We start from the raw sequence: 26766 nt of genomic DNA, 5'->3' as shown, positions 1-26766 counted from the left end.
GTTTCTTCCTAAACAGTAGGGGTCGCTACTGAGACCCCTAATGAGGCCCCAACACCTCAGGAAAGTTTTAGAGGAAGGCGCACAGCAGGAATAATATTCAGAACTGCACAGTTATAACTTCTCGGTTTCACTTTTAAGGAGTTTTTGATGCCCTTCGCTCTGTGCAGCTTACAAAAAAACCGAGGGTCTCACGACCAGCCAAGACAAAACAAAAGCGCCCTGAGCTCCAGCTATTGTGGTGTCGAAATAGAGGAACTACGTCATGCACGAGGGTGACAACGGCGAGCACAAACAAAGCATGATGCAAACTTGTGGGCTCCCCTCGGTTGGGTCAAATCTCTGCGGTTTGTAACCTCACATTAGGCGGCCTATGTTCTGAGCAGATGGTCTCAGTGTGGAAAGGAGAGGCCAACAGTGACCCAACACTTCTGCGCTGTTCATAAGACAAAGATGAGGAGCGTAGACAGATGGAAGTGCGACACCCCTGCCAGCCACATTCAGCACAGCTTATAAAAGAAGAGCTGCCACTCACGTTCATGGGTGTCGTTTATCTTCTGAACAGAATTAAACTGAATGTGACTTCAGTTTCGACTTCACCATCATAACTGCTTTGATAATGAACTCACGATTTAGCCGACAGTTCATGTTTTATTCTAAAGAAAGAGATTCAGCTGAAGGAAATTGTTCTGTTTTATTTGTCAGTAATGTATTCAGGAAGGAAAAGCTGTGAAAAAGTTGACGTTTTGTTTGGAGCACCGGTGCTACGAATGGGAGAAGTTATTCCGGAGCCCTTTTAATGCTGACTGAGACAGTTTGTGATCTAAATAACTGTTATAATGTAACAGGAATTTACCTGCTTGCGGTTGTATTTTAAGATGCATTTTTTCTTCTCATATCAGCGGTTCATGCTAAGAGCATTGTTGCCATCCTTCACCTGCTGGTGGCGCTGTCACAACACTTCAGAGCACCAATCAGATTGCCAGACCACGTCTCCATTCAAATCGTGGTCGTCCAGGTGGGTGGAAAATGAATTTGATTTCAAGTGTCGCCTTCTTTTTTTGAAACTTTAGCTTTTATGTGGTTTCCAGCCTTGAGTTTTTATCCCCTCATTAGTCGCCACCTTGTTCTTTATTGTGCGGTCGTATTCAGCTGCACAACATGAGCGCTGTGTCCTCCCTTTATGTCTTTCAGAAAAGAGAGGGCATCCTTCAGTCCAGGCAGATTCAAGAGGAAATCACTGGCAACACGGAGTGAGTACCCTCCACTGTGTGACTCATTCTTACACCACACAACACACGATGTGCTCAGGATCACGACTGATGGCGCCACAAAGAAGCCAAAGAGACGCATAAAAGCACCCAGTCTGGTTACCACGAGTATCTCTATGAAGTTTACTGATTCATCTTGGCTACAGAGTCAGAATCTATGATAAAGTTTGTTGAATTTTGCAAGAACTGGATCGGCGAAAATTCTCAAAGAACAGAAAGCTGACGGCCTCAAGAGCAAAATGATAGCGAGAAGATGCCTAAAAGCAGAACTATGCATGTGGATATGCAGGGATTCTGCACGTTTCTTAGGCCTTGGAGCAGATTTACTGGAGGCGGCCGCGCAAACGAGCAACGGAGCTTTAGTTTTAAGTTTTGAATAAGCCTGTGTGCAACTATAGAAAGGTAAGCGATGATGTCCTCCTGACAGTAATACATTTTATTTATGGGAGCCTTTCGGGACACTCGAGGTCAAGACTCAATAATGTGCAACACAAAACCGTCAAAATAGTAAAAAGAAAACATAATAAAACGACAATAAAATGCAACAGTGAGGTCAGTTCAGTCCCAGGATTAAAGGGATAGTTCGCCTCTTTTGACATGAAAAGAGGTCCGCCTCGTTTTGGCGTTGACGAAGGTAGTCCGGCTAGTTTGCTAGGGTCCCGAAAATAAAGCGTCTTGCTTCTCAAAACAATATGCGTTCAAAAGAGTAATACATTTGACTTTTGACATCTGACTTTTTCTGGAGGGACGATTTTGTGATGCAAATGTATTACTCTTTTGAACGCATATTGTTTTAAAAAGCAAGACACTTTATATTAGGGACCCTAGCAAACTAGCCGGACTACCGTTGTCAACGCCAAAATGAGGCTGGAACTCGGCTCACAGGACGCATCACGGGGTAAGTCGATGTTCATAAATGATGTTGCTGATATGGGATGTCATACAGCTTCATGTCCAAAGAGGCGAACTATCCCTTTAAGGAGAATATGCCTGTCTGAAAAGGGGAGTTTTTGGGGGTGAAAGAATCTAAATGTTTTACGCCGGGGGGGGCTGCAGGCTCCCGGGAGGGAGGATGCCTCCCAGGATGGACAAGCGAGCAGGTGAGAGGGGGAGTTGGACGGAGGAGGACGACCTAACAGCACAGCTGGGTGTGTTGGTGCTGAGGAGCTCAGAGAGATCCAGAGGTGGCGAGGTGGTTGATGGCATTTATAAATGATGCAGAGTTTAAATGGAGCTGCTGCAGTACAGGTGTAATATGACTGAAGGTATGACCTCTGATAACACTGCTTAAGCCGTGCCAGTGTTTTTACTTCTCCTCACTCGTAGAGCACACCTTTCTTTGTTTGTTTCACCGGCGACGCGCATCTAAAGCAAAAGCTGATTCCTCCCAATGGCTGATTATACGATTAACCCTTAACTGCTGTGTGTTTCTGTCAGTTAATGTGACAGGTTAAAGTGGTGTGTGTGTGTGTGTGTGTGAGACTGGGCCCGATGTGGGCAGATTTCCACAGCACCATGAGGGTTATTCAGTTGCAAACAGATTAAAAGAAATTAGTGCAGTCAGCCTGAAAGCCACATTATCTGCTCATCTGTTCCTTTGAGACCTCAGTAGAGGCTTTTACCTCGGCATCATCGCAGGTTTGCACGCTCACTGTCACAGAGACCAAAACGAAGTGCCTACCACACGAAATATGTCAGTTTCTGCATTTAAGATGTTTCCCGGCTGTCGCCACAGCAACCCTGGGATTTGGAGGAATGTCTGCCAACACCTAACACGATGTAGCATTGAGCATCGTTCAGCAGAAGAAGTCGGAGTGATGTTAAACGTCTGAACAAAGCAGTTGTGGAGGAACTAAGATACACTCTCAGAAATAGGGGTACAGTACGAGTCCTTTTTGTGCCCTGAGGTACGATCTATACTAACGTACCCCGTAGGGTTAATTATTGGATCTAAAGGTACCTATATGTACCTTTTTTGAGGGTCCAAAAGATATATATATATACCTTTTTTTTTCTACATGCTGGGGTACAGACAGTCTGTGTTACACCTCATCCTGACTGAAAGCGAGCGATTTAAAAAGTGATTAGAATGCGTACTTTTCAACCAGCCTGTCCTGACTTGCCGCGAGCGATGTCGCTCCGTCCAGCGATGACGCCGACCCCTTATAAAATCGCTTGTGCTGTCTCTATTTGGCGGCGCCGTCCCGCCCCTAAACGCTTATTGGTTGAAAGGAACACGCTGCTTCCTGTTGACAAGCTAGTTAGCAACAGGTCAGCAGCACTCAGGGAATAATGGACGAGGAGAAGCTGATCTTTACCTTGGAACAGCACCCGATGGTTTATGACCCCAAACACCCGTACCACAAAGATCTGAACCCAAGGGAGCCAGAGAACTCGGTGTTTCAAGTGAACCAATAGAATCACTCGTGACAAAATCGTCACGCTGCATATGAGGACACCCTCACCAAATTCCGTCGTTGTTTCACGTCAGTTTCGCTCGCTTTCAGTCAGGACGTGGTGTTAGGCTACTTCAGTATAAGGGTACAAAACTACCACCAGAGGTACAAGATTGGTCTCTGTAAGGTACAAACCACAAAGGTACAAAACTGTTCCTTCTGAGGGTACTGCCCCAGTGACAAGCCATTGAACCCCTAAAGGTACAATTCTGTACTTTATTCTCTGAGAGTGTAAAGAGATCAGGGATGTTTAACACACTGCTGTGAAGCTGACTGAGTACTGGTCTCTGCCTTTTCTGATATTTGTTGCAACAGGCAAACACAATTTGATCTTGATCTCAAAGAGTTTTGAAGCTTGGTGTTCATCCTTTCACAGTTTAGTTTTATCCTAATATTGTGCGCCGGTGAAGAGACGACCATTGTATCCGTGCAGTCGGTGTGATGGCACCCTTAGCTGAAGAATTAGACCATTTAAATCGCAGACGCACTTTTTTGTCCCCCTGTGAGGCAGTCCTGCAGCCTGACAGCCGCAACGGGGGAGATAACACCAGGCCAACACACACACTTTGTCATGGTAGACTGGTAGACTGCTAATAACGCTCACAGAGGCTCACACACACTCGCATGGTCACAGTGGAAATGCGGCTATTACCACACGGCCAGGATCGGTGCCCAGACCTGCCTGCGTTTGCCATCAGAGATTACACCGTGAACGCGTGCTTTTGTGTGTGTGTGCGCCTGCCATTTCTTGCTGGCCTGTCCACTGCGATATCTCTTCCACTTGGACGCTGGTGCTGCAGCGATTTCTACCCTCCAGAACCACCTGACCCTTTCCAACAACATCCTCCGAAGTGCTAACACTGTGATAACAGACGAGAGGCCCTCCATTCCCATAGAAAACCTGCGTGTTCAGAGAGTATTCAGTCATTGTTTTAATACCCTGCAGCACTGTGGCCCTGTTGAGATTATTGCATTGAGCTGTAGTATGTGGTCGCTGTGACCATCCCACTGATGAAACCTCGGTATTTGAATACTCAAGGTGTGCATGCGTCTATTGTTAATCAAATCATTAACAATGAGACCCGGCTCCATTCTCTGCATTCCTCTGCGATTGAACTGGAAACGTCTTTTATTTTCTCTTGTTTTCTGTGACTATTCAAATGGGAAACTGTTAATAAGCAGAAACTGTCTCTGATTTCTGTATCTGACACATTTTCTTCCTCTTTTTGTTTTCTTCAGGGCTTTCTCCGGTCGACACGGTACGTTTTCATCAAAAAGAGGAATTATCGAACCAAGGTTTTCATGATGAAGTGCACGTTTTTTCTTATTTAAAGACTTTCTGTGTTTACTTTCCACAGAGCGCGACGCTTTCGACACCCTGTTTGACCACGCTCCAGATAAGCTGAATGTTGTCAAAAAGGTACAGTACCGAGTTTAAAACGTGGTGTCACGGGTTCATCGACCATGTCTAACACCGTCATGAAGAAGTGGGAACTTTCATACCAGCATAGGAAATTAAATTTTTACCTCAACCTGTACTTCAGGTTTTAGTCTAAATGGTAATCAAAAATGCAAATATAGACATTTTTAATGTGTTTGTAGCCACTGATAAACTTGGATGGTGTGGGAACAGAGAAATGTTTCATTTTTAATCATAAATATGCACTGATTTGAGTTTGGGATGTTGGGAGAGGGGCATGTTTACCATTTATGGACAAACTAAGTGTTTGGGAGCTGAGGAGTTGTCCAAAGCAAAATCTTTCCACATTTCTGCGTGATTTTAGCTGTGACTTTAGCTTTTCTTCTTGTTTCTTCGTTTTATGATGATTTAAAGTGGGTAAAAGGTCCGGACTGCAGGCAGGTCAGTTTAGTACCCGGTTTCATTTGTAGAGCCGAGCTGTTGGAGTTTGTGGAGCTTCATGTGGTGTCTGAACTGTGTGCTTCTATGATTTCCAAAAAGGAGACCAGAGAATGGTTTTCCACCCAAACTCAGTCCATATTAAGTCCATTTATTGATTTCCACACTGACTCATGAGATCCTTGTATGCAGAGCGGCCTGAGAGCCTAAAGATCTGCCTGTTACTTTTTGTTTTGATTGTCTGAACTGCCTCTGTGAGTCAGAGACGGTAAAATCCTCAACCCTGAACTCCTCTCCATCTTTCCTGCTGAAAGACTCAGGCAGTCCGCTGTGAGGCCATCAACTTGTGCAGATCTTTGTGTGAACAGCTTCTATATCTGACACTTCTTTGTTGTTTTCCAGACGTTGATCACATTTGTGAACAAACACCTGAACAAGCTCAACTTAGAGGTGTCTGAATTGGACACACAGGTAAGTCTCACAGCCAGCTGAAACAGGATTTATCTCCTGTAACCCTTTCAGGCATCGGGTGTTCAGCTCCTCAGAGTGTTTCTGATCGTGCTGCTCTTCAGTTTGCAGATGGGGTTTATCTGGTGTTGCTGATGGGGCTGCTGGAGGGATACTTCGTGCCACTCTACAACTTCTTTCTCACACCAGAGATTTTTGACCAGAAGGTAAAGTGGGATTATTTTTCCAGCTCTGAAAAGCGTTTCCTGTCGGGGAAACATTCCTGTGTGGCTTCTCGCTGCCTTCCTGATGGAGGACAGGCGCTGTAATGTTAGCGTTAAAAAGGTATCAAAATGTAGGCAGAAATATTCTCAGGTCGCTATTTAAGTAAAGCACAGGGCTGCTGACACAGCATATTAGTTCAGTCATGCGTTTTCCAGATATGTGATGACCTTTAGTTTGTGTCGGACACAGTTTGGTGAATCGCCATGACAATAAAATGCTAATTTAGCTGCTGCTCCCGTCTGTTGTAAAGGTTTAGTCTGTAGCTTCTCACTACTCTCCAGAGCAGTCACTAAGATTTTCCTTCAGCAGAGTCTCCCAGCCTTTTTTCCTTGGAGCCCTGCCCCTCTTCTGTCACCTGCAGAGAGCTAAGCCACTCCCCTTTTTTCATTATTTATACAAGGGTGTGATCCGACAGGTCCTGTATGTTGGAATAACAGTGCAACCGCGTGTGACAATCAAACAATTTGTGTATCCGTTCTTCCAAAATAAGACGTCTTTAGGGCTGAATTATAGACGTCCATCACACATGATGATAAGCACGTGTCGGATTGGACTTTATTTCCTGTCAAAGCGTATTCATATCTGCAGTGGGAGTTATTGTTGCTCTTTGTGAGCAAGTGTAGTGACAATCGTTGCATTGCGCGGTGACAGATCCAGGGTCCGGCAGGTCTCACATCAGAGGGCGAATGAGTCCGTGACGAATGTCATGAATCACTTCTCTGTGAAAATTTCAGATAATATAATTCTTTAATTTCCTATAATTCCATTTAAAAAAAAAAAAGCACAAGCGCTCATTCATGCAGCAGTGGGTGCACAGTAAGAGTGTTTTAAGCACTTTATCCTCACACTGACTTTTGATGATCCAGAAAATATGCCACAGTTTCATTTAACGTGCAAGTGGAGTCGAAGCCTTGTGCACCTGTAACTGTGCTTAATTATGCTGCCTGTGACATGAAAAATAATCGTCCCATTCATACTACACTTTAGGCCAACTGTGCAGAAGTGGTGGTAGATGGTGTGCAGCACCTTGAACAGGTCTCTCCTCAGTACAAGCCTCAGTGTTGTTGTTCTGTCTGCGCTCTGCTTTGTTTTGTTATCTGCAGAAGATGTAACACATTTAATCTTCATTCTTATTTTCTTCCAGTTTTAGTGTTGCTGCCATGACATCGATGAATAAATTCAGCTTTTTCTCATTAAATCAACACCGTTCTGTTATTTTGTACTTTATTTAGCTAATTCCGACATCTATTTCATCAGTAAAGGATCCATGATGACTTTTGATATTGATTCAAGACATCAGCCCGAACTGACCAAAATGAATCAAACTTTATTTATGGAGCACTTTTTATACAAAAGCAGCGCAAAGTGTTTTGCATAATAAAATCAATTCATACGAAAACTCACAATACACAAATGCAACCTTCTTCCTTCCATATTTTTGGATTAGCAGGTGCATAAACCTCGAATGCGCTCCAGCACATTGATTAACCCATTTTTTATTTTTATTTATTTTTTAGATCCACGGAAAACGTGGTTGTGACTCATCTTTGGTCCTCGCCCACAGTTTAAGGAACACTCCTAAATCAATACTCCATTTCTGAGCAGACCTGTGCACTTTGGAGCCAAGATTCTCCACTCGATGGCTTGACAAATGTTGTCCGTTTTCCTTTCAGCACAGAGCCGCCCACCTCTCCTCTATTGGCCTCTGTGGTACTACGGTATTCTGAACAGGCAATCTGCGGAGACACCACAGTAGCCTTTTGTTTGGGTTTTGGCCAGCGGCCCCTGCCAAGCTGCGAAGCAAAATGGGCATCAGTGCTACAATGTACACAACTGCTCACAAACGCGCGCGCACACACACACACTAACACACTCCTGGCCCGGAAGAACAGGCACCAGCCCCACAGCATCTGTAATCTCCTATTGCACAGGGAAACACTGGAGTGGCTTAGGGGCTCAGCTCTTTCTCTCTATGTGTGTGTGTGTGTGTTGGGGGGGTTTGAGGGCCTAGAGACCTATCAGCGATACACCGGGGGTGGGCTGAGAAAAGTAGCTCAAGGCATCTAAAAAGCACTCCTGCTTCTGCTCAGTAGATCTCTTCTTCAGATTCTTCCTCTTTTTTTTTTTTTTTTTGTATTTGATGGGCTAAGGTCACGCTTTTCACACAATAAGCCCTTGTTGGGCAAAGCTTTTAGTACTTCACAGCAGCGTGAGCACACACACACACACACGTGTATATACAATGGGCAGAGACTAGAAAAACATCTTTCTCCTACTCGATCTCTTCTCTCCGATTGGTTTCCCTCCTCACTTACAGTATTTTTTTTCCCTCAGAAGTCAGCTCTGTAGAACTGAAAGACAAAACCTTCAAAAAGTCTAAAGGAAGAAAATTCTAGTGCCGTGGTTTGAATAAACGGCAGTTCTGTTCGCTGCCGTCGTTCGCCTGCACGTCCAAACTCGGTTTGTCCCATGTGAGCTGTAATAAATATTTGATAATCACATGTTACTCATTGGCCTCTAATGACACGAATCAGCTGGCTTTAAGTGAGAGCATCCCTTTCTTTGCGTGATGCCGGTGACATCTGTCCTTATGATAGATGAGGGTGCAGAGTGTTTGTGCAGCTGCTGAAGGCTCAACAGAGCTGCGCTGTTTGCCGACACATGAAGCCGTGGTTGCACAGATGAATCCACCTGGAATGTATGTTCTCTTCTCAGCTCAGCGCTGTGTGGGAGTTGTGTGATTCGTACATATGAGAGCTTAAAGGGTCGATGTATGTATGTAATGGCTTCGTTTTGTGTCTGCAGGTTCACAACGTGTCGTTCTCCTTTGAACTGATGCAGGACGGAGGTCTGGAGCGGCCAAAGCCCCGACCAGAGGGTAGGATGTGCATTTATCACATTCGAGCTCTGCATCTTTAATCCATACTGTCGCCTATGAATGTAACAATAAGTTTCTTAAGCTTCATTCATCGGCGTTTTCACATTAGAAATCGGTCAAAGGACTTGTTCACAGTGAGATATGACCACGTGGTCGTCCTCCAGCTCGTGTCGTCGACCTTGTTTCCGACAGCAGCAGTGAGGTGCTCAGACTGCATGCAGCAGACTCGTCTGTTGCCCTTTCAGACCTGGAGCAACGTTGCTCGTGTCTCATCATTTTTGAGCCTCGCTAATTGATGAATATTAGGGCAAAGGTTTTCGGTTGACACCAGAAAAACGACCTTTACTTGGAAATTATAAAGAATGTGATGACATTTTATATGCAGGTTAAAGGTCATCATACAGTGATGTTATGTGTATGTAGCAGCCCTTGGACTAAAACGGCTGAGAGTCTCGACTGATGTGTAAAGTTTCTTGGAATAAAATCCACCAGGTAGCAGAATGCCTTTGATCAGCAACTTTATTCCCTTATATTGTTACAGCACCGTGAAAACTGCATTAAAGATATATAAACTAGGGCTGGGCGAGTTAACTCGTTATTATCGCGTTAACTTGTTAATTATTTAACGCCGATAAATATTTTATCGCGCATCAACGCAGGTTCTATTATTGTAAAAGTCTGTTGAATGCATCACATTCACACAGTTACAGCAAACACCATGAAGCATGGACTAATAAAATAAAAATAAACTAGCAGGTAACATCACCGCTACAGGTGCTCCTCGGCCTCTGTGTGAAGCTCACAGAGCTAACCGGCGCTACTTCCTGTTTTACTTGTTTCAACATAAAAGCACGTATTTCAAAATAAATTTTAAAAAAAACTTGTTGAATTGTCTTCTCAGCGTAGTAGTTCCAGTCTAAAATATCACTTAAAGGCAAAACACACAACTGATAGCAGCAAGTCATTCAAGGAAACAGACAGTGGAGCGAGGCTTCTACATAAAAACTACAGAAAGATGCTGATGTTAAAAGTGTGTTTGCACAACAAATGTTATGGCACTTTCATTCATATGGCAGCACATTTAAAATAAAACTAAATGCTAAAAGCTATACACTACTTTTGAATTCATTTTTGGATTTTGCGTACAAATGCGATTAATCGTGATTAATTAGATTAACAATTGTAATAGTTTCCCAGCCCTAATATAAACACAAACATTTCAGGATTTTGTTCCCACGGTACGGAACCTCTTGATTAATCGCACAACACCAACATCTGCCAGTTTGCACATTAAATGTGCAAATTGGCAGATCCGATAGTTCTTTCTTCAGTCAAACGTATAACAGGTAAAACACTAAAGTCAATGTGCCAAAATAGCCGGACGCTAATGAATGGGACACACGTAATTAGTCCAGGTGTGTAGGGTTTCCACGTCACAAACCTCAAACTAACCAAGATGTTACGGAACAAAGTCGCGCCATGTTCACAGTCCATCCCATGCTATCAATTCTATAACAATATCAACTATATTACTGTGAAAAGTTTGCCAAAACATTCAACTGGAAGGTGATAATTCGAGATTGTTCCATCAGGTGATGCAGCTGTGAAAATATTCTTAAACACAACTCAGTCGTGCTTCATGACCCACTAAAAGCGTGCGGTGGTGTATTTCTCTGCAGAAACACCCCCTTCTGCTTGTTTTAAACTGGTTCTCCTGTGTTTTTTTGGGGGTGATTCAACTTGACATGATGCGTTTTAGGATAAATAGATAAAAAATCCCTCTCCTTCGTGTTCTATCTGCGGATATTTGTGTTGTGCACATGTGTATTATCAGGGACTGAAACATGAAACAAAATGATGTAAAACATTCTTCCGGAGCAATGCAGTGTTATATATATGTGTGTGTGTCTGTGTGTGTGTGTTTGATCTCAGGTTTTCTAAAGTTACAAGGTTAAGCCTTTGTTTAAGGTAGAGTTAAAGGAGGCACGGGACAATAAAAACCATAAGCCTCAACACACTCGATACATTTCTTTTAAATCAAAAGCCTTTCGGTTCAGTTTGATCTCACCAGGCGATTTAGAAAAAAAATGTTAAAGCTCTAATTTAACAATTTTGAACTGGAAGAAAGAAGAAAAGAACTTCACGTCAGGGTCAAACAGAGTTGTTGAATAAACTACAAGTCTCTAAAAGTATTTCTTTCGGTGTGAGTCAAATGGATTTGCTTTAATCACATTTCAACAGCCAAAGTTTAGCCCAGGAGTCTCTGAGCTTTGTTTAGTGAAGGAAAAGGTTTAGCTTGTGGTGCAGAGAGGCAGGAAGCAGGCTGTTGAGTGGACTTTGTTGTGCAGATAAGTTGATGATAAGTCTTTTTTTCTTCTTCTCTGTAGATATTGTGAACTGCGACCTTAAATCAACCCTGCGCGTCCTGTATAACCTCTTCTCCACGTACAGGAGCGTGGACTGAGCGCCACGCGTCGCAGGAGGGTCCGCGCGCTGAAGCTCATCCATCTGTTTTTCCTTCAGGTTGTCGTAGGAAGCTTCTTCTTTTCTTAACTGAACGCATGAATCACACAGATCTGTATTCTTTGTACTCTTAAAAAAAAATACGTATTTCTTGTTTGACTTTTTGCTGTAACTGAACTGAAAACGATTCCGCCGCCACTGTCGGTGTTTATTCCGGTCGTGGAGGTAATTCTGCGGCTCGGTATCATGACCAAGAGATTTCAGATCAACTCTAAAATGTTTAACTGTATTTATTGTACATTTTGATACGCCTCCTCCTTCATTTCCCAGCTGGTTCATCATTTCAGTGCGTAAGTGCTTTTATTTAAACATGTTAGCGTCGGTTCTTAACACTTTGTACTGGGACACGTCCCAGTTGTCTTAATGCTCCGGATATCCTTTGCAGGTGTAGAGGAACACTTAAAATGTTAGACCAAAGCTTTACCTGCTTTCCTTGAATTTTATTTTTAATATAGGTGCATCAACCACACCAGCTCTTCCTGATGCATTCACATATATCAGATTTTTTTAAGACACGTTAGATTTCACGGTGGTACCAGTTAAATTGATATTTAAGCTATGTTGTGTTCTACTTTCGACTATTTCGAGCTCCCTGTAATGCATCCGTTTATGTTTTAATGCATTACATTCAATAAATAGTTCATACCTGAATGCAGCTGCATTTTTCTTTCTCCCCCCCCTCAGGTGAAGCAAAGAGGAATGTTTTTACAACAATACAAAAATTGGGGTCAGAATGGTCCCAATTTTGTCAGCACAGAAAGACAAGTGAACCTCCACAACAATTTTCTTTTCACCAAATTGAGACGGTCTGTTGGAAAGGTGGTGTAAAAGCTTTCTGAATTGGAGCTGACCCCAGCATAGACCGAAATAGATAGGACACTAACTGAATGGATGAAAAGGTTCATTTCTCCTCACACATTCCACAATAGCCTTTGAAACGGAAGGGGGGGAATGGGTGTGTAAATGCTGCATGTGTGTTGATGTATTATTGATAATGTTCTCTGCTGATTCCCCCGCACGCAGCACAGGCATTTGGAGTGAGATGCTTTTGATTCCGTGTTGCTTTTTCAATTAAATTGGCGTCTCTTGTGTGTGCGGTCCCTAAAATTATGAAAGGCAGAATGATTTTGGACTGCAACATATTTCAGAGCGATCGCATTGTGCGGGTTGTAATTTAATTTTCTGCCGAGAAAGGTTTGAAAGCCTTCAGTGTACAGCTCTGCACCCAAAATAAAAGTTGACGCACTGTGTTAAATGTAATTTTAAAAACCGAATGCTATTATTTGCAAATGATTTGAAGCCAGACCTGTAACGGGACTTTACTTAAAGAGAGTCTGAGTCTTCTGATGGTAAGACGGGGAAGAGTTCGCCACACTCGTGGTTCAGCTGTTTTAATTTAACATTTCTCAGCTTAAAATTCATGAAGACAGTTCATTGCTGTAGTTTCCTCAAAGCGTGTGTTGCTGAAAAGTGTAACATGCATCTATCTGAGTCTGCGTTTGGGATTTACACTCATGCACTGTCCTGCAGGTTTTAGATGTTTCCCTGCTTCAACACGCCTGATTCAGATGAAATGGATCTCTTCAAAAGATTGGGAAGTTCTGCACAAGCCTGCTAATGATGCATTGATCTGAATCAGGTGTGCTGAAGCAGGGATGCATCTAAAACCTGCAGGACAGCAGCCCTCGAGGACCGACTTTGGACATCCCTGCTTTAGAGGATACGGTAAACCAGCTGCTGATGCAGTTCGGACACTAATGCAGCTGCGCTACATAACTTCTATAACAAACTTTATTTATAGAAGTAATGTTACAAAGTACAAATTTAAATAAAATCAAGCAAAAACAACAGTATAAAATGTAATTAAGTCAGTTTACTGATCAATTAATAAAGAAAAAAAAAATCAGAAAAAGTAGGTAAAATCAGCTCTATGTTTTAAGTTGATGATTTAAAGAGCTCATTTAGCTCATTCCAAGTAAAAGTCCACTGTTAGAGGATCTCAATCTATATACAGGCTCATATTTAACTGAAAAAAGGTCTGATAGATAAGGCTACGAAGGGCTTTAAAAGTCAATATAAAGACCTTAAAATCTGTTCCAAAACGTACTGGGAACCAGTGCAAAGAAGCTAAAAACAGGAGTAATGTTTGGTTTGTTTTTCAATCGTACAAATTTTAGAAGAATTTTCTCTCTAAATATCACATGAAGCCAAATGCACACGACCAGCTTCTGAAATGCTCCTTTTGTCGGGGAAGAATTGAAATACAGATAAAGCAAAGTCTGGTAAATAAATGTTAAAAGGAACTTTTTAGGGACTTTTAGATATCTTTCACAGCCCAAGTTTGTATTTGTAGAATCAAACTTCTTTCTTCTATCTTTAATTGCAAATTCTCCCGGCAGTAAAGTGGATGGTGGGTGTGTTAAATGACCTTTCTGATGAGAAGTTTCACTAAATATCTGAAAAGCGAGCTCAGTAAATGTTAAACTACAGCCAACTGTAAAAGAAGCATGTTTTCTTTTACTTTGATTCTATGTTTAACTACATTTACAACATACACGATTTTGGAAATCATCCTATTATCCAAGCGTTTCAGTATCTGGATTTCTGGAAATTTCCCCCTCATGAAGCTCTTTAAAAAGCACTTGTACCTTATCTGTGTGTCGACTAAACGCCCGAAGCTAAATGTACCGTCTACTGCGACAGTATCCAGTGGCGACCGCCGTGTCAGATGCTCTCATGTCCGTCTCAACAGATCCTCGGGGATCTGAAAGCATGTTATGATCATTTCCTCTCAGCTGCATTGCCCAGGGAACAATTCACCAGCTGTACTGTAGTTATTACCTATTTAGATTATTGTTATTACATTATCGTTACATTGCCGATCCGTGTCTGGGGTCACATGGACACACAACCGCATTCCTCTGATGGAAGACACCGTGGTAATGGAGACATTAACTCGGTCTGCAGTTATTTCAGATACTCTGCTCATGTGTGGCTGTTTCTCTGTAAGCATCATTGTAGGATGCTTTGCTTTCGTACATTTTTACTTTCAATTTTACTCATTCTGCCTTGTTGGAATGCAAATTCTGCAACGTGATGACGCTCCCCTTGGTCGTTCAAGGGAAGACTTGAGTAGAAATTGATAGTAACAAAAAGCGGGTTTTCAGTTGTTAATTCCAGCAGTTTTAGTTTCCTCTGCAGCTGTTTTGAGGCTTCTGGTTGCTGCTGTTAAGACTGGATTCTTCATATCTTCTAATTAATTAATTAATTCCTTCCTACCATTAATTTAGAGCTGTATACTTGGGACTGTATGGCCCGAGATTTTTCCTTTAAAGCTTTATTTGGAATAACCACCTCGTGAGTTCTGGGTTAGCACTTCACGGCCTCTTCGATACGTCGCTATTAGCGGTCCCTAGAATCGGAGAAAGGAGGAAAATGGACGGTGGCATCAGTGTTTACTTGATTACTCGGAGCTCTGCATCCGCTGGGATTGACCTTTGACCTCTTAATAAACGAGATCCAAAAGCCTGTTCTTTTTGGTGATCAATAAAGAATCACATTATTATATTATGTGGCATAAGATGAAAGGTTTGGCCGTATAGCCCAGCGATGCTTCGCTGGCACTCCACTGAGGTAATGTTACAAAGCGGAGCAGGATGCCTTCATTAGTCATGTCGATGTTGTATGTTAATGTGTTGACCTGTCTTTCTTTTCTGCTGCTTTTTCAAAGCTCACACTCGGTCCTCAGTGTCTCGGCTACAGCTGCTTGACAATCTCACATTGTTGTTTTGAGAAGAGACAGACGCATCCACAGAAACAGAGACATGAGGAGGAGGTATTATCAAATGAGGCACAACAGTACTGTATATCCCATTATGAGTGTGTGTGTGCATCCTCTCTCTGCAGTTAGTTGTAAAGTACTCTTACAGAAAGAGCTCTTGGATGTCACGATAAAGGCCAGCAGATAGAGAAGCTTGTTTTTGTACATGAAACAATTTGATACGAGCAATTATGTATCATAAGAGGGTCAGAATAAATGAGCTATATTGTTGTAAAAGAAGCGGTTTTACTGTAATCCAGTGAGCAAAAATGTGTTTAGCCCTGAATTTGATCATGAACAGGATATCAACGAGCTAACAAAAAACTGTGTTATCGTGTGCTTCTGGAATATTTTCCCAACAGCAGTGAGCACATTTCTGTGCAGGTCTGAGCATCTCAGCTTCCCTTCTGTGCAGAGAAGGTTTCACCACCTCAGTTATTGCCAGAAGAAGAGTCCTTTTATGCCAGCCAAACAGAGGAGTCCGTCCAAGTAATCATTTCTTGGCACAGAGCTGATTGTCACAGTATCTTAGCTGTTATTGCAAATGAGGTTTTGCTGATTTTTGGCTAAAAAAATACAGAGTTGCTGGAAAAAGCAACCAAACATGGATGCGTCTGTCTGAGGTTTGACAGACTTTGTCCTGTTGAAACCCACCACTCTGCATTCAGAGCACTTTGTTCCAATTCCACAGTTGTACATTGTAATTTGTATGTTTATCATTTAGTCAAAGGACACGTGAAGTTTAGTTTTAAGTCCTCCCTGAACACGAGAGTCGTTGGTCTACGTGCGCTACCTTGAGAATCTGACCTCCGTTTTAACTCGATGACAAACCAGTTATAAAAGTGACAGACGCAGGCATGTGTTCCTTCATCCCAGTCTCACCAGAAATCTTATGCTCATTTTTCTACTCTTTCCAAAACATAGCAGTGTCACATGATTGCAAACCATGAGATGATGACATAAGCTGTTGTTATTGACACGACAGATTTCACATGACATGATGGAAATGGTGAGGCATGCATAGAAAAATGTGTAAACACTGATAAACCAGATTATTGTAGATATCTAAGCATGTATTCTGTAGCATGTATCTGGCCATGAAGAGGGAGGGAAGCGACAGCTCAAATGAAATGATTGTGCAGGATGGGTCTTAAACTAACGATTTCGACTTAGTAACTAATGACTAACGACTAACCCAATCTCCTTATGTTTGTTTGTTTTTTTATGCATTGGGCAGACGCTTTTATCCAAAGCAACTTACACTCATATTCCAGGTAGGCAGGTATAACAAGGGGGTCTTGCCGAAGGACCCCTACTGGAGGTAGAACCTTTGATGCAGGGAAGGAGGTCAGGATTCAAACTCCAGTCACCCGCATGAAGGGCAGCAATCTTACCACGACACTATCCAGTCGAAAAAGTGACTTATATTACCTTTAGGGCTGGGCAACGATTAAAAATTTTAATTTTTACGATTAATCGCATTTGTACGCAAAATCCAAAAATGAATTCAAAAGTAGTGTATAGCTTTGAGCATTTAGTTTTATTTTAAATGTGCTGCCATATGAATGAAAGTGCCATAACATTTGTTGTGCAAACACACTTTTAACATCAGCATTTTTATGTAGTTTTTATGTAGAACCCTCACTCCACTGTCTGTTTCCTTGAATGACTTGCTGCTATCAGTTGTGTGTTTTGCCTTTAAGTGATATTTTAGACTGGAACTACTACGCTGAGAAGACAATTCAACTAGGCAGTGTTTACAGATGACTTTGGTTCTGTCGACTCCGCCGTCTGGAAGAACTTTAAAATGAAAATGGCCGAGTAAAAGTTCCGTACCCTTCTCCATGTTTGGTGGATCCGCCGATTACTTTCTTTTCCGGTTCCGCAGCAGACAGCAACAGACTTTTACAAAATAAAAGCCTGTAAGCAACAGACTTTTACAAAATAAAACATATAATAAAACAGGGGTGGTTCATGGCATAGTGGGTTGAGCAGGCGCCCCATGTACAGAGGCTACAGTCCTCGCTGCAGCTGGTCCCGGTTCAAATTCCGCATCGGACGGCCCTGTGCTGCATGTTGTTCCCCCTCTCTCTGCCCCCTGCTTCCTGTCTCTCTGAACTTTCCTATCCATTAAAGGCACAAAAGCCCCAAAAAATGACATTAAAAAATAAATAAATTTAAAAAAACCTGCCTTAATGCGTGATAAAATATTTATCGGCATTAAAAAAACTAACGAGTGAACTCGCCCAGCCCTAATTACCTTATATGCAACTGTGGTAAAGTAGCCAAGTAAATGCCATTAAGAAGTAATTTTTTAGCTTTTCCTGTAAAACTGCAACATTTTGCACAAGGGTTTTACAAAGGCCTTTCATATAAATGATCGGATATATTTACTTTATACGTGAATTGGGCAGGTTAGTTTAGCAGTCATGTTGACCAGAAGAGGATTGAGGTGGGATTTTACAGGCCTCAACTCGGTCATGGTCCTTGTTGTTCCACCAGCTTCACATCCTGTGTGATAACTGTGATTTGAGTGAACTTACCACTGGTTTTCACCACTTTTTCAGGTTGCTGAGTTGCACCTCTTCAGGGGAATCTAAAAAGAAAAGCTTCAGATTTGATTTGCTTTACAGAAACATGAGCTTTTAGTTATTCATCCCCAGAACGTTTCTCCTACAGTCTGAGTGGTAGAGTGCAATCTGGTTCCTGATTTCAACGTTGCCATGGACCACTTCTCACGCATTTACTGAGAGAAAAGGGTAAAATTGATAACAACGCTCCTTACTCAGGAGGCACCAGGCGAGTAAAAGTGCACGGAGCCTCTTTAGACAAGAGAAGCAGCCTGATCACTGCCCAGTCCTGTAGCTGCTATCTTTCATGCCTGCATGCCAAATGTCAACATTTCAAAAGGAGCCCGTCCTACTCCCTTTTACAATAAAATGGAGCGTTCAAAAACACAAAAGAAGAGGAGGCTTGGTGCACCTGAAGCCCTGTGTTCCACTGACACAGTTGGGCTCCCATTTTCCTCTGCAGCACATCTCACTGAGGGTTCATTGGAACTGTTTTGTGTTCACGTTAAAAAGTGGACTCCAAACAAGTCAGTCACCTCGGCCCTCATAAAGTAGCGGTGATTAAAACCGAACCCTGCAGACTAAACGGAAGCAATCGGCAAAATTCTCACAGCAATGTGCTATAATCGTGCCCACAGTGCATTGTCCTTACTGTGAGTACAATTTGTTTACAAGACACCTAAAGTGGCATCTTCAAGTTAAAAACAACAGCGCTGCACTTAAACTGGGCATTTCTGTGATAGTGGTTATCAAAAAGCGCTTCAGTGTTTCAGCTGCATGTTAAAGGTCCAGGCAGAGAACTGCCTACCCTGTCATTTGTAAACCATGAGCCAGGCCTGCTCACTCTCTTTTACTTCCTTTCTAGTTTAAAAGTTTACATTTCTGCAAAAAGGTTAAGACATCTTCCAAAACATGCTTCCAAAAACCCTGATATCAACGTCCAAAGCTCATATTTATTGCCTTAAATTGTTCTATTGATGTTTAGCACATCCTCTACATGAAGCTTAGTGACTTTCATACATGTTTAATGTCCATTGCATGTCTAAGCATTTAAGAAAAACTACTGTAGCTCTGAAAAAGAGGAAAAAGGCTTCCAATTTGTCCCTTCTGGCCTACTGTAGTAACATGGCTGCGCAACATCAAGTCACAAGAAAGCACCCTGCACGATCCTAGGATATAAATTACTTAAATTAAGGCTATAAAAACACCAAAAATACTTTTTTTGAATAAGAATATATCTCTACACAGTATTTCATTAAGGAGAGATCAATTAAAAGGATGAAACAACATTTATTAATGTGCAAGAAGGATTTAAAACCATTTTCCTGGCATTTAAACTGATAAATCATCTCAGTGGGGTGGTGACAAGAATGAACAAAGGGGATACAATATAACCCCCCCTCTGAAATTTAGTTAAGAGGTGGCCGAAGCTTCTGATGAGGCTCCTCAGGCATCAGAAGAAAGTGAAGAAATGGGAGGAGGTGGGCTGCACAAAATACTTTCTGGTGGGATAATGACAGGGCAGAAGAGAGTTCTAAAGAATAGGGTCAGACTGAGTGGCCTGAAAAGGTGGACAAGACAGAATTAAGAATGAGGCGAGTTCGACAGGTTAGGGAAACAGGATCCTGGCTGTAAGTTTGAAAAGAAAACCTATTCTGTCAAACTTACATCAGTTCATTCTTAGCTGAAAACCACGAGGAAGAAACTATGTTTATCACAGTCAAGCTATGGTTAAAGCTGAACTTCACCACTTAAAGGATAAGACCGTTTTTTTGACATTGGGCCCTTGATTTCACATTATAGCATGATGTTCTACTCACCCCTGCTTGTTGTTGGTCATTTGGAGCTGTTCCGAAGATATTCGCGAGGCGTCTGGCTGCTCTCTTGAGATATTCGGCCATGAAACGGTTTCCTATGGGCAAGTTTATACAGGCACAAACTATGCTGTTTATAATTTATTAATTACTGTACACTATCACTGATAACGTGGAGGTGCGTCGCTTAATTAAAAAAATCCGGGTTACTGTAATTTTGAATTTTTGTCGTAAAGTGGGTGTTACTGACGTCATCGTGGTGCTACTGCCACAGACAGCCCACAGACCTGCTGCCTATTTATTCATTCGGCTAAAATTCAAAATTAGTAACCCGGATTTTTTTAATTAAGCGACGCACCTCCACGTTATCAGTGCTAGTGTACAGTAGTTAATAAATTATAAACATCATAGTTTGTGCCTGTATAAGCTTGCCCATAGGAAACCGTTTCATGGCCGAATATCTCAAGAGAGCAGCCAGACGCCTCACGAAAATCTTCGGAACAGCTCCAAATGACCAACAACAAGCAGGGGTGAGTAGAACATCATGTTATAATGTGAAATCAAGGGCCCAATGTCAAAAAAACGGTCTTATCCTTTAATTGAGTTAACAATTTGGACCGTGTTCGGGACGTTCTGCTGCTTCTAACTTCCTCTGGGGGAGACTTTCGCACATGTGAGTACAGCTGAAATCAGGATTTTATTAGAGCAGAGCGACAGTCTGGAAATGCTTTAAGCGACCTTGAGTTTACACGAAGTCTTAATGGGCTGATTTTCAGTCAGAGAACGTAAAGGAGAGCAGCTTTATTGGGAGTTTGGCTGAAATGATATACACTTACATTTTTTACTGCTTTTGCAAAAAGATGCAAAAAGATAGAACTTTGTAACATGTGCGGAGCTCCTTTTGGCTCATTTGAGTGTACATACATGCAGGAGTGCTTCAAACCCCAACCACATTATCTGGGTGTGTTCGCCTGGTTTTGAGAGGCTCAGTTCTGGTTAGACTGACACCATTAGTTTTTAATTCCCAGAGTATCATATAAACATGCTCATCATTTCCTGCTACAGTGGGGGGAAAACCTCAAGCAGCAGGCTCGAATTCTGTACATCTGCTGTGTTCCTGCAGACTGAGCAGAGCTCGATGAGGCAATCAGCCGGACCAGTTTGTCATTTCAAAGGTCTTCATTATATCGTTACTCTCGGGCCGATTAGGCTGATTTTTCTTGTTGAGATAAAGTGGTGCATCGGTGAGGTGAAACATGTTTACACCTCAACACATCTCAAATAATGACTCTTTGATATGATCACCGTCTGGGAAATATTTCTTCTACTTCAGTCATTCTAAAAACACAGAAAAATATTGCTATTAGGAGGAAAATTGTCTCTTTTTGAATGTATAAAGTATGATGTCTGCATTCTGGTGAATGGTGCAGGTAAGAGTAAAAACTGATAAAGTACATTAAACCAGTGACGATGTTCTGAGTGCTTTGGATAATCAGAAAGTTTCACTGCTGAGGAAATAAGACATTTAAAGGGCAACAAATGCATTCGTACAGGAAAATAACCGATTTACATCAGACATTCATTGAATTATTTTGCTACCAGAGCTACATTGAGAATGTAGCGGCTTGAATAGGTCTTTGTGTACGAAGGCTATGAAGCCCATGTCTATGAAGGCTAATTTACTGAAGGTTAAACATAAATTTACACAATCTCTCCAGGTTATAGTTACTACATGTGGAGGGACACAGGTGAGTTGGAGTAATAAAGCTGGAGGCTGCAGCGCAGTGCAGGAGCACGTCGTCACAAAGCAGCTGAATGCTGCTGTGTTTCAGGATTTTCATGTTCCAGGCTCATCTTGTGTAATAGAATGAATTCCATCAGGTGAGCGCTGGTTTAATCTTCCCACTCAAGAATTTGTTTCTAATTAATTATCCATTCAGAGTGGCACGCTGCTGGAACAGCAAAGCATCAAGGCTTAAGTTCAGCTCTTCTTTTCTTTTTAAATCGCTTTCTATACTCGCGTTAATGGCACACTGAGCCTTTGATATTCCCTCCCTCCCTGATAACGCTTTCCACGAAAACCATAAACAGCAGAGGAAACAAAAAAAACTTAATGTAAAAAATGTAAACTAAGCTCTGGATCTGGGTGCAGAGTGGCATCCAGCAGGGAACATATACATTTATGAAATGGTTCCAGATCTCCAAAACACATGAAAAGAGGATTATCAACCCTGCATATCCAGCCTCCCCTTGATTCTCTGGCCCTCAAAGGAAAACCGTAACATGACTCCCCAATGTGCTCTGAGGAAAACACAAATAAAATGTGAAGCTCCAGGCACTAACTGCTTTGATGGTGTGCCACTTTTTTCTGCCCGTAAACAGATTTTTGAGTTCTGCACCTGATGCCCAGCTGGACACACGGCCGGAGCCGGAGCTCTTTTATATTATCAGGAAATTGTGAAAAACACATACTGTGGAGTTCTCTGACCACTCAAGACCTCTGGACACGGTCGAGATTATTCTCTGTGAAATCTGTCCCGAACATTTGAACATTTCAAAATGTTGGTTATAACATTTAGAGCTCTACATGGAGAAGCACCGACTGACATGGGAGAACTTTTGCAGCCATGTGTCCCCACCAGCAGTCCTTAAAGGGGAACTGCGGTATTTTCAACATTAAAGGGATACGCCACCCCCAGGCCAAATTAAGTGTATCCCCGCATTCCCGAGACATAAATAAGTGTGTGGGAGCGTTTTCCTGGCGACCCAGGCATTGTGCAAATCTCACAGCACTGACCACTGCTTGGTTGCGCGTAATACATACATGCTAGCGTCGCCAATCGAAATATTTCGCCCAACGTGAATTAATTTACTTGATTTACCTTCTAATTACTGTGTGAGTGGTGTACTTTCACATCGAGTGCAAATGACTGTGTAAATCTACACGGAAGGCTTGGTTTGCTCATGTCTAGTTTCCGGTGCGGACAACACAGCCGACGCACACTCCCCGCTACGTCATTGGGAATCCCCACCCCCACTGTCCCATCTGTGTTCGAAACAGTGGTTGAGCGGAGTAATATTTCGATTGGCGACGCTAGCATGGAGGTATTTTTTTTATTTGACATTTTGTACTGGATGTTCGTTGATATTACTCCGCCACCACTAAGAAAATAGTTTGAGCATGAACGAGCTTCCAAATAAAACACGACAGAAGCAACTTTTCGCAACGAAATTTGATATGGATTACCAGTGCACACCAGTAACCACTCCGGTGAGTTGATGATTTTGAAAACGGACGTTTATGGTGCTTTTACGGACCTTTTTGGACATGCGCATGACTTGCCGTTCTGAAGCAGGTTGAGATGAATCAAAATTAGGCAAATACTGGAGACAGCAGTAAACATCAAAAAAGCGGTGAAGGGGGTTCTAAAACATTGCAGACGACTCAGAAAAGAGGCTTAATGTTGAAAATACCGCAGTTATCCTTTAAAGTTTTGTGATCAGGGTCTGAAAACACGGCTGAAAACTAAAGGTGACAGAGCCTTTGCAACAGTGGCTCCCACTCTCCTCTGAGCCTGAGATCTCTTTTAAAAAGCAGCTGAAAACCTTTTGAACTTTTGTTGTTATATTTTTATATATTTTATTGTGAATCTGCTAGAGTTTTAACCCGGACTAAGAGATCTGAACACATCACACCAGTTTTAAAATCTTTACTCTGGCTTCCAGTCAGTCACAGAATAGATCTTAAAAGTCTGCTGATGGTTTACAAATCCCAGAATGGTTTAGGCCCAGAATGCATCTGTGATATGTTCAGAGAATATAAACCCAGCAGAGCTCTTAGATCCAAGGACTCAGGTCAGCTGGTCCAGTCCAGAGTCCAGACTAAACATGGAGAAGCAGCATTTAGCTGTTATGCTGCCAACAAGTGGAACAAACTGCCAGTGGAGATTAAACTTTCACCAAATGGAGACATTTTTAAATCCAGGTTAAAAACATTTCTGTTCTCATGTGTCTATGCATGAAATCTGCACGATATCTTTGAACTTATCCAGACTGTTGCTTGTTTTTAAATGAATTTAAATTATTTTATTTGTTTCTCTTTATATTCTTTTATGTATTTCAGTGCTTCTTCCACTCCCTGCTGCAGCAATGCTTTTATTTTATGTAAAGCACTTTGAATTGTTTGTACATGAAATGTGCTGTACAAATAAATTTGATTTGATTTTTATTTGATTTGATTTGAATCACTTTCTGATTTTTATTTTGAAAGGTGCTATATAAATAAGATTTGACCTTTACTTCCTTAAATATTATTATTATTATTATTATTTATATTATATTATATTATTCCTTAAATATTCTGGTAAACTCCACTTCCTGTTTTTATTTTGTAGCCCCTGCTTTCCTCTGTTCGTTGCGGTTAACTTTGCTTCCTGCCTTTGAGTCACACCTGGTTTCTTTCACTGATTGCCACACCTGCTTTTTATTACTTTTATTGTTAGTTTTGATCAGATTCTACACACACACACACACACACACACACACACATATATATATGTGTATATAATGTTTATTTCATTCATACAAATATATATTAAATATATTCAAGTAATTTTTCATAAATTATTTTTGACTTTCTATGTTATTTCGACTTATTTTGTGTGAATTTAACTTGAAGTTGTAGAATTTGAGCTTTTTTGCAGCTACGTGAGATATTTCCAAACTGTTCGACCCCCGGCATCAAAACCACTGACAGGTGAGGTGAATAAGACTGATCACTTTGTGACAATCCAATGTTCTGCTGGGAACCGCTGGGAACCGCTGGGAACCGCCGGGTTCTTGCATTCTTGGCGATGTTACTTTGACTGTTCCACCTACTTCTGCATTGTTGCACATCAAGCAGTCGCTCCCATGGCAACAGCACTCCCTGACGACAGCTTATAGTGTCTTTAGGTGGCCTCTACACTGATTTAAGGACATTTCTAATCTGTATGAAAACATCGTGAACATGGCTTTAGTGCCAGTCAAGTAGACATGACCGATTATCACCAGTTTGTACAAACTGCACCTTTAAAAATCACCTAAAACAGGCTGAGCAGTAGCTTAATTTGGCACAACAAAAGATCCTTTTGATTTGTTTTTGATTTTTTTTTTAATGTTATGTCCTCTAAATGGCTTTTTAGCAGTTTAAACGTGCAGTATTTACAGATGTATTGAAGGAAAATGTCCTAAATTACCTTATTTAAGCATGACGGGGCTCCCAACAAGGAGAAAATAAATGAATCTTTCTGCTTTTATGTTCATTTCTTTTCAGCAAAAAGCATCTTGAATAGTTTATAATCTTTGATGTTAAATGCTGCACTGATTGCATCCACTTTGTTTGCTACAGGTTTGCCTTTTGTCATGTTTTGGAAGTTCTGCCCTCGCATGTTCTTTCGTCCTCTGTTTTCTTTAGTTACTTCCTGTTTTATTTTGAAGGGCTTGTTTCCTTGTGCATCTTGTCTCGTTTTATTTCCTGCACCTGTGACTTCTGGATTGTCTTTTCCTACAATAACCTGCATCAGCTCTTTTTATGTCCCAGCACTTCAGAGTCAGTCTATGATTCAAACCTCTTCCCTTCGCGGTGCTCCTCATGGTTTATTCTGCTCTGGAATCAGTAGTTTTGCTTGATGCCATTAATGGAACAATGAAATGATTTAACCCTCAGTTTCTTCACCTTCCTTCCCTCCCGTGTGTGAACTGACTGTTTCAGTGTTGTGCCACACTTGTGACCTCAGGGCACAAGCTTGTGCATCTTTCCGTACTTTCAGGACAAAATGGAACAATGTGGAACCATAGAACTAGAACATGTTGGCACTTTAACAGGTACAGGGTTCCACACTGTTAGGATTTTCAGTGCTGAAATCTCAGAGGGCCAAACCAGGTACTCATCTATTTTCTCTCGGGTTAATTCTTTGGAAAGCGATTGTATATTTTCACGAGAGCTACGGCTAAGACTCCAGTTCCAGATGCCACTCGCGTGTAAGTGTCTCAAATGGCTTCATAATCCAGGAGTGGGTGATCAGTGAAGTTTGCTGTCTTAATCACACACACACACATAAATTGACATGTTGTTTATTTGGGCAAGTCCCACAAGGTCGCTCTTGCAGATATTTCACACCAGTTGACACTAAAATAGTGTAGTCTGTCTTTCTTCTTCTTCTACTCTGTCATTTCAAGCAGGGAGAAGACCAAAATATCAAATTACAGACAGATTGGGCTGGATACACAGATTAGAAGGTTCTGCTTTAAACTGTGAAGCCTAAAGTACCGCTTCCTCTCCGCAAAATTATTTTTAGCCCCTCCAAGAGTTTCAAGGGGCGCGTCTGTGAAATCTGTTTGGATTTACTAGTTGTACTACTCTAACGTGCATGTGTAAATCTCAGCAGGCCATCACCGACTTGATCGGTTTCTAGTGAAGTGAAGTGAAATTTATTTATATAGCACTTTTCAGCAACAATGCGATCCAAAGTGCTTTACAACACAGAAACAACAATCAGGTACAGAAATACAGAAATAAAAACATCAAAAAATCAAACACAGAAATACAGATACAGAAAAATCTGGTAATTTTAGCTAACAGTAGGATTGGTATAACTATAACAGGTAATTTGAGTAACAAAAACTCACAAACATGGATAAACTTTCCTCTAAGAGGAGGCATTTAAAAATATAGCTAATAACAGAACGGTTGATATAAGGAATGCTAACAAATCTTTACTATACTAAGTACAAAGCCGTTCGGTGGTCTATAAATTTAATGGGAGTATTTTAAAGTCTATTATTTCTAAAATAAAATAAAATGATC

The 26766-nt window shown here is 41.6% G+C and overlaps 1 protein-coding gene across 2 annotated transcripts in view; it reads left to right on the top strand.

Annotated features, from left to right (window-relative positions):
* parvaa (parvin, alpha a) overlaps nucleotides 1-12366 on the top strand; it is a 30032-nt gene extending 17666 nt beyond the window's left edge. For both annotated transcript variants that reach the window (XM_075470611.1, XM_075470612.1), the window contains exons 6-13: nucleotides 900-1015; nucleotides 1192-1250; nucleotides 4964-4983; nucleotides 5083-5144; nucleotides 5985-6053; nucleotides 6155-6256; nucleotides 9120-9192; nucleotides 11580-12366. In XM_075470611.1, the coding sequence (XP_075326726.1) occupies nucleotides 900-1015; nucleotides 1192-1250; nucleotides 4964-4983; nucleotides 5083-5144; nucleotides 5985-6053; nucleotides 6155-6256; nucleotides 9120-9192; nucleotides 11580-11656 (578 nt within the window). In that variant the 3' untranslated portion in view covers nucleotides 11657-12366. The remainder of the gene's footprint in view (nucleotides 1-899; nucleotides 1016-1191; nucleotides 1251-4963; nucleotides 4984-5082; nucleotides 5145-5984; nucleotides 6054-6154; nucleotides 6257-9119; nucleotides 9193-11579) is intronic.
* Nucleotides 12367-26766: the final 14400 nt, after the last annotated feature.

The sequence above is a fragment of the Odontesthes bonariensis genome, chromosome 7 (assembly GCF_027942865.1).
Source record: "Odontesthes bonariensis isolate fOdoBon6 chromosome 7, fOdoBon6.hap1, whole genome shotgun sequence".
In the NCBI taxonomy this organism is placed as follows: Eukaryota; Metazoa; Chordata; class Actinopteri; order Atheriniformes; family Atherinopsidae; genus Odontesthes; species Odontesthes bonariensis.
Note: the sequence above shows the minus strand (reverse complement) of the source record. Positions and strands in the feature narration are given on the sequence as shown.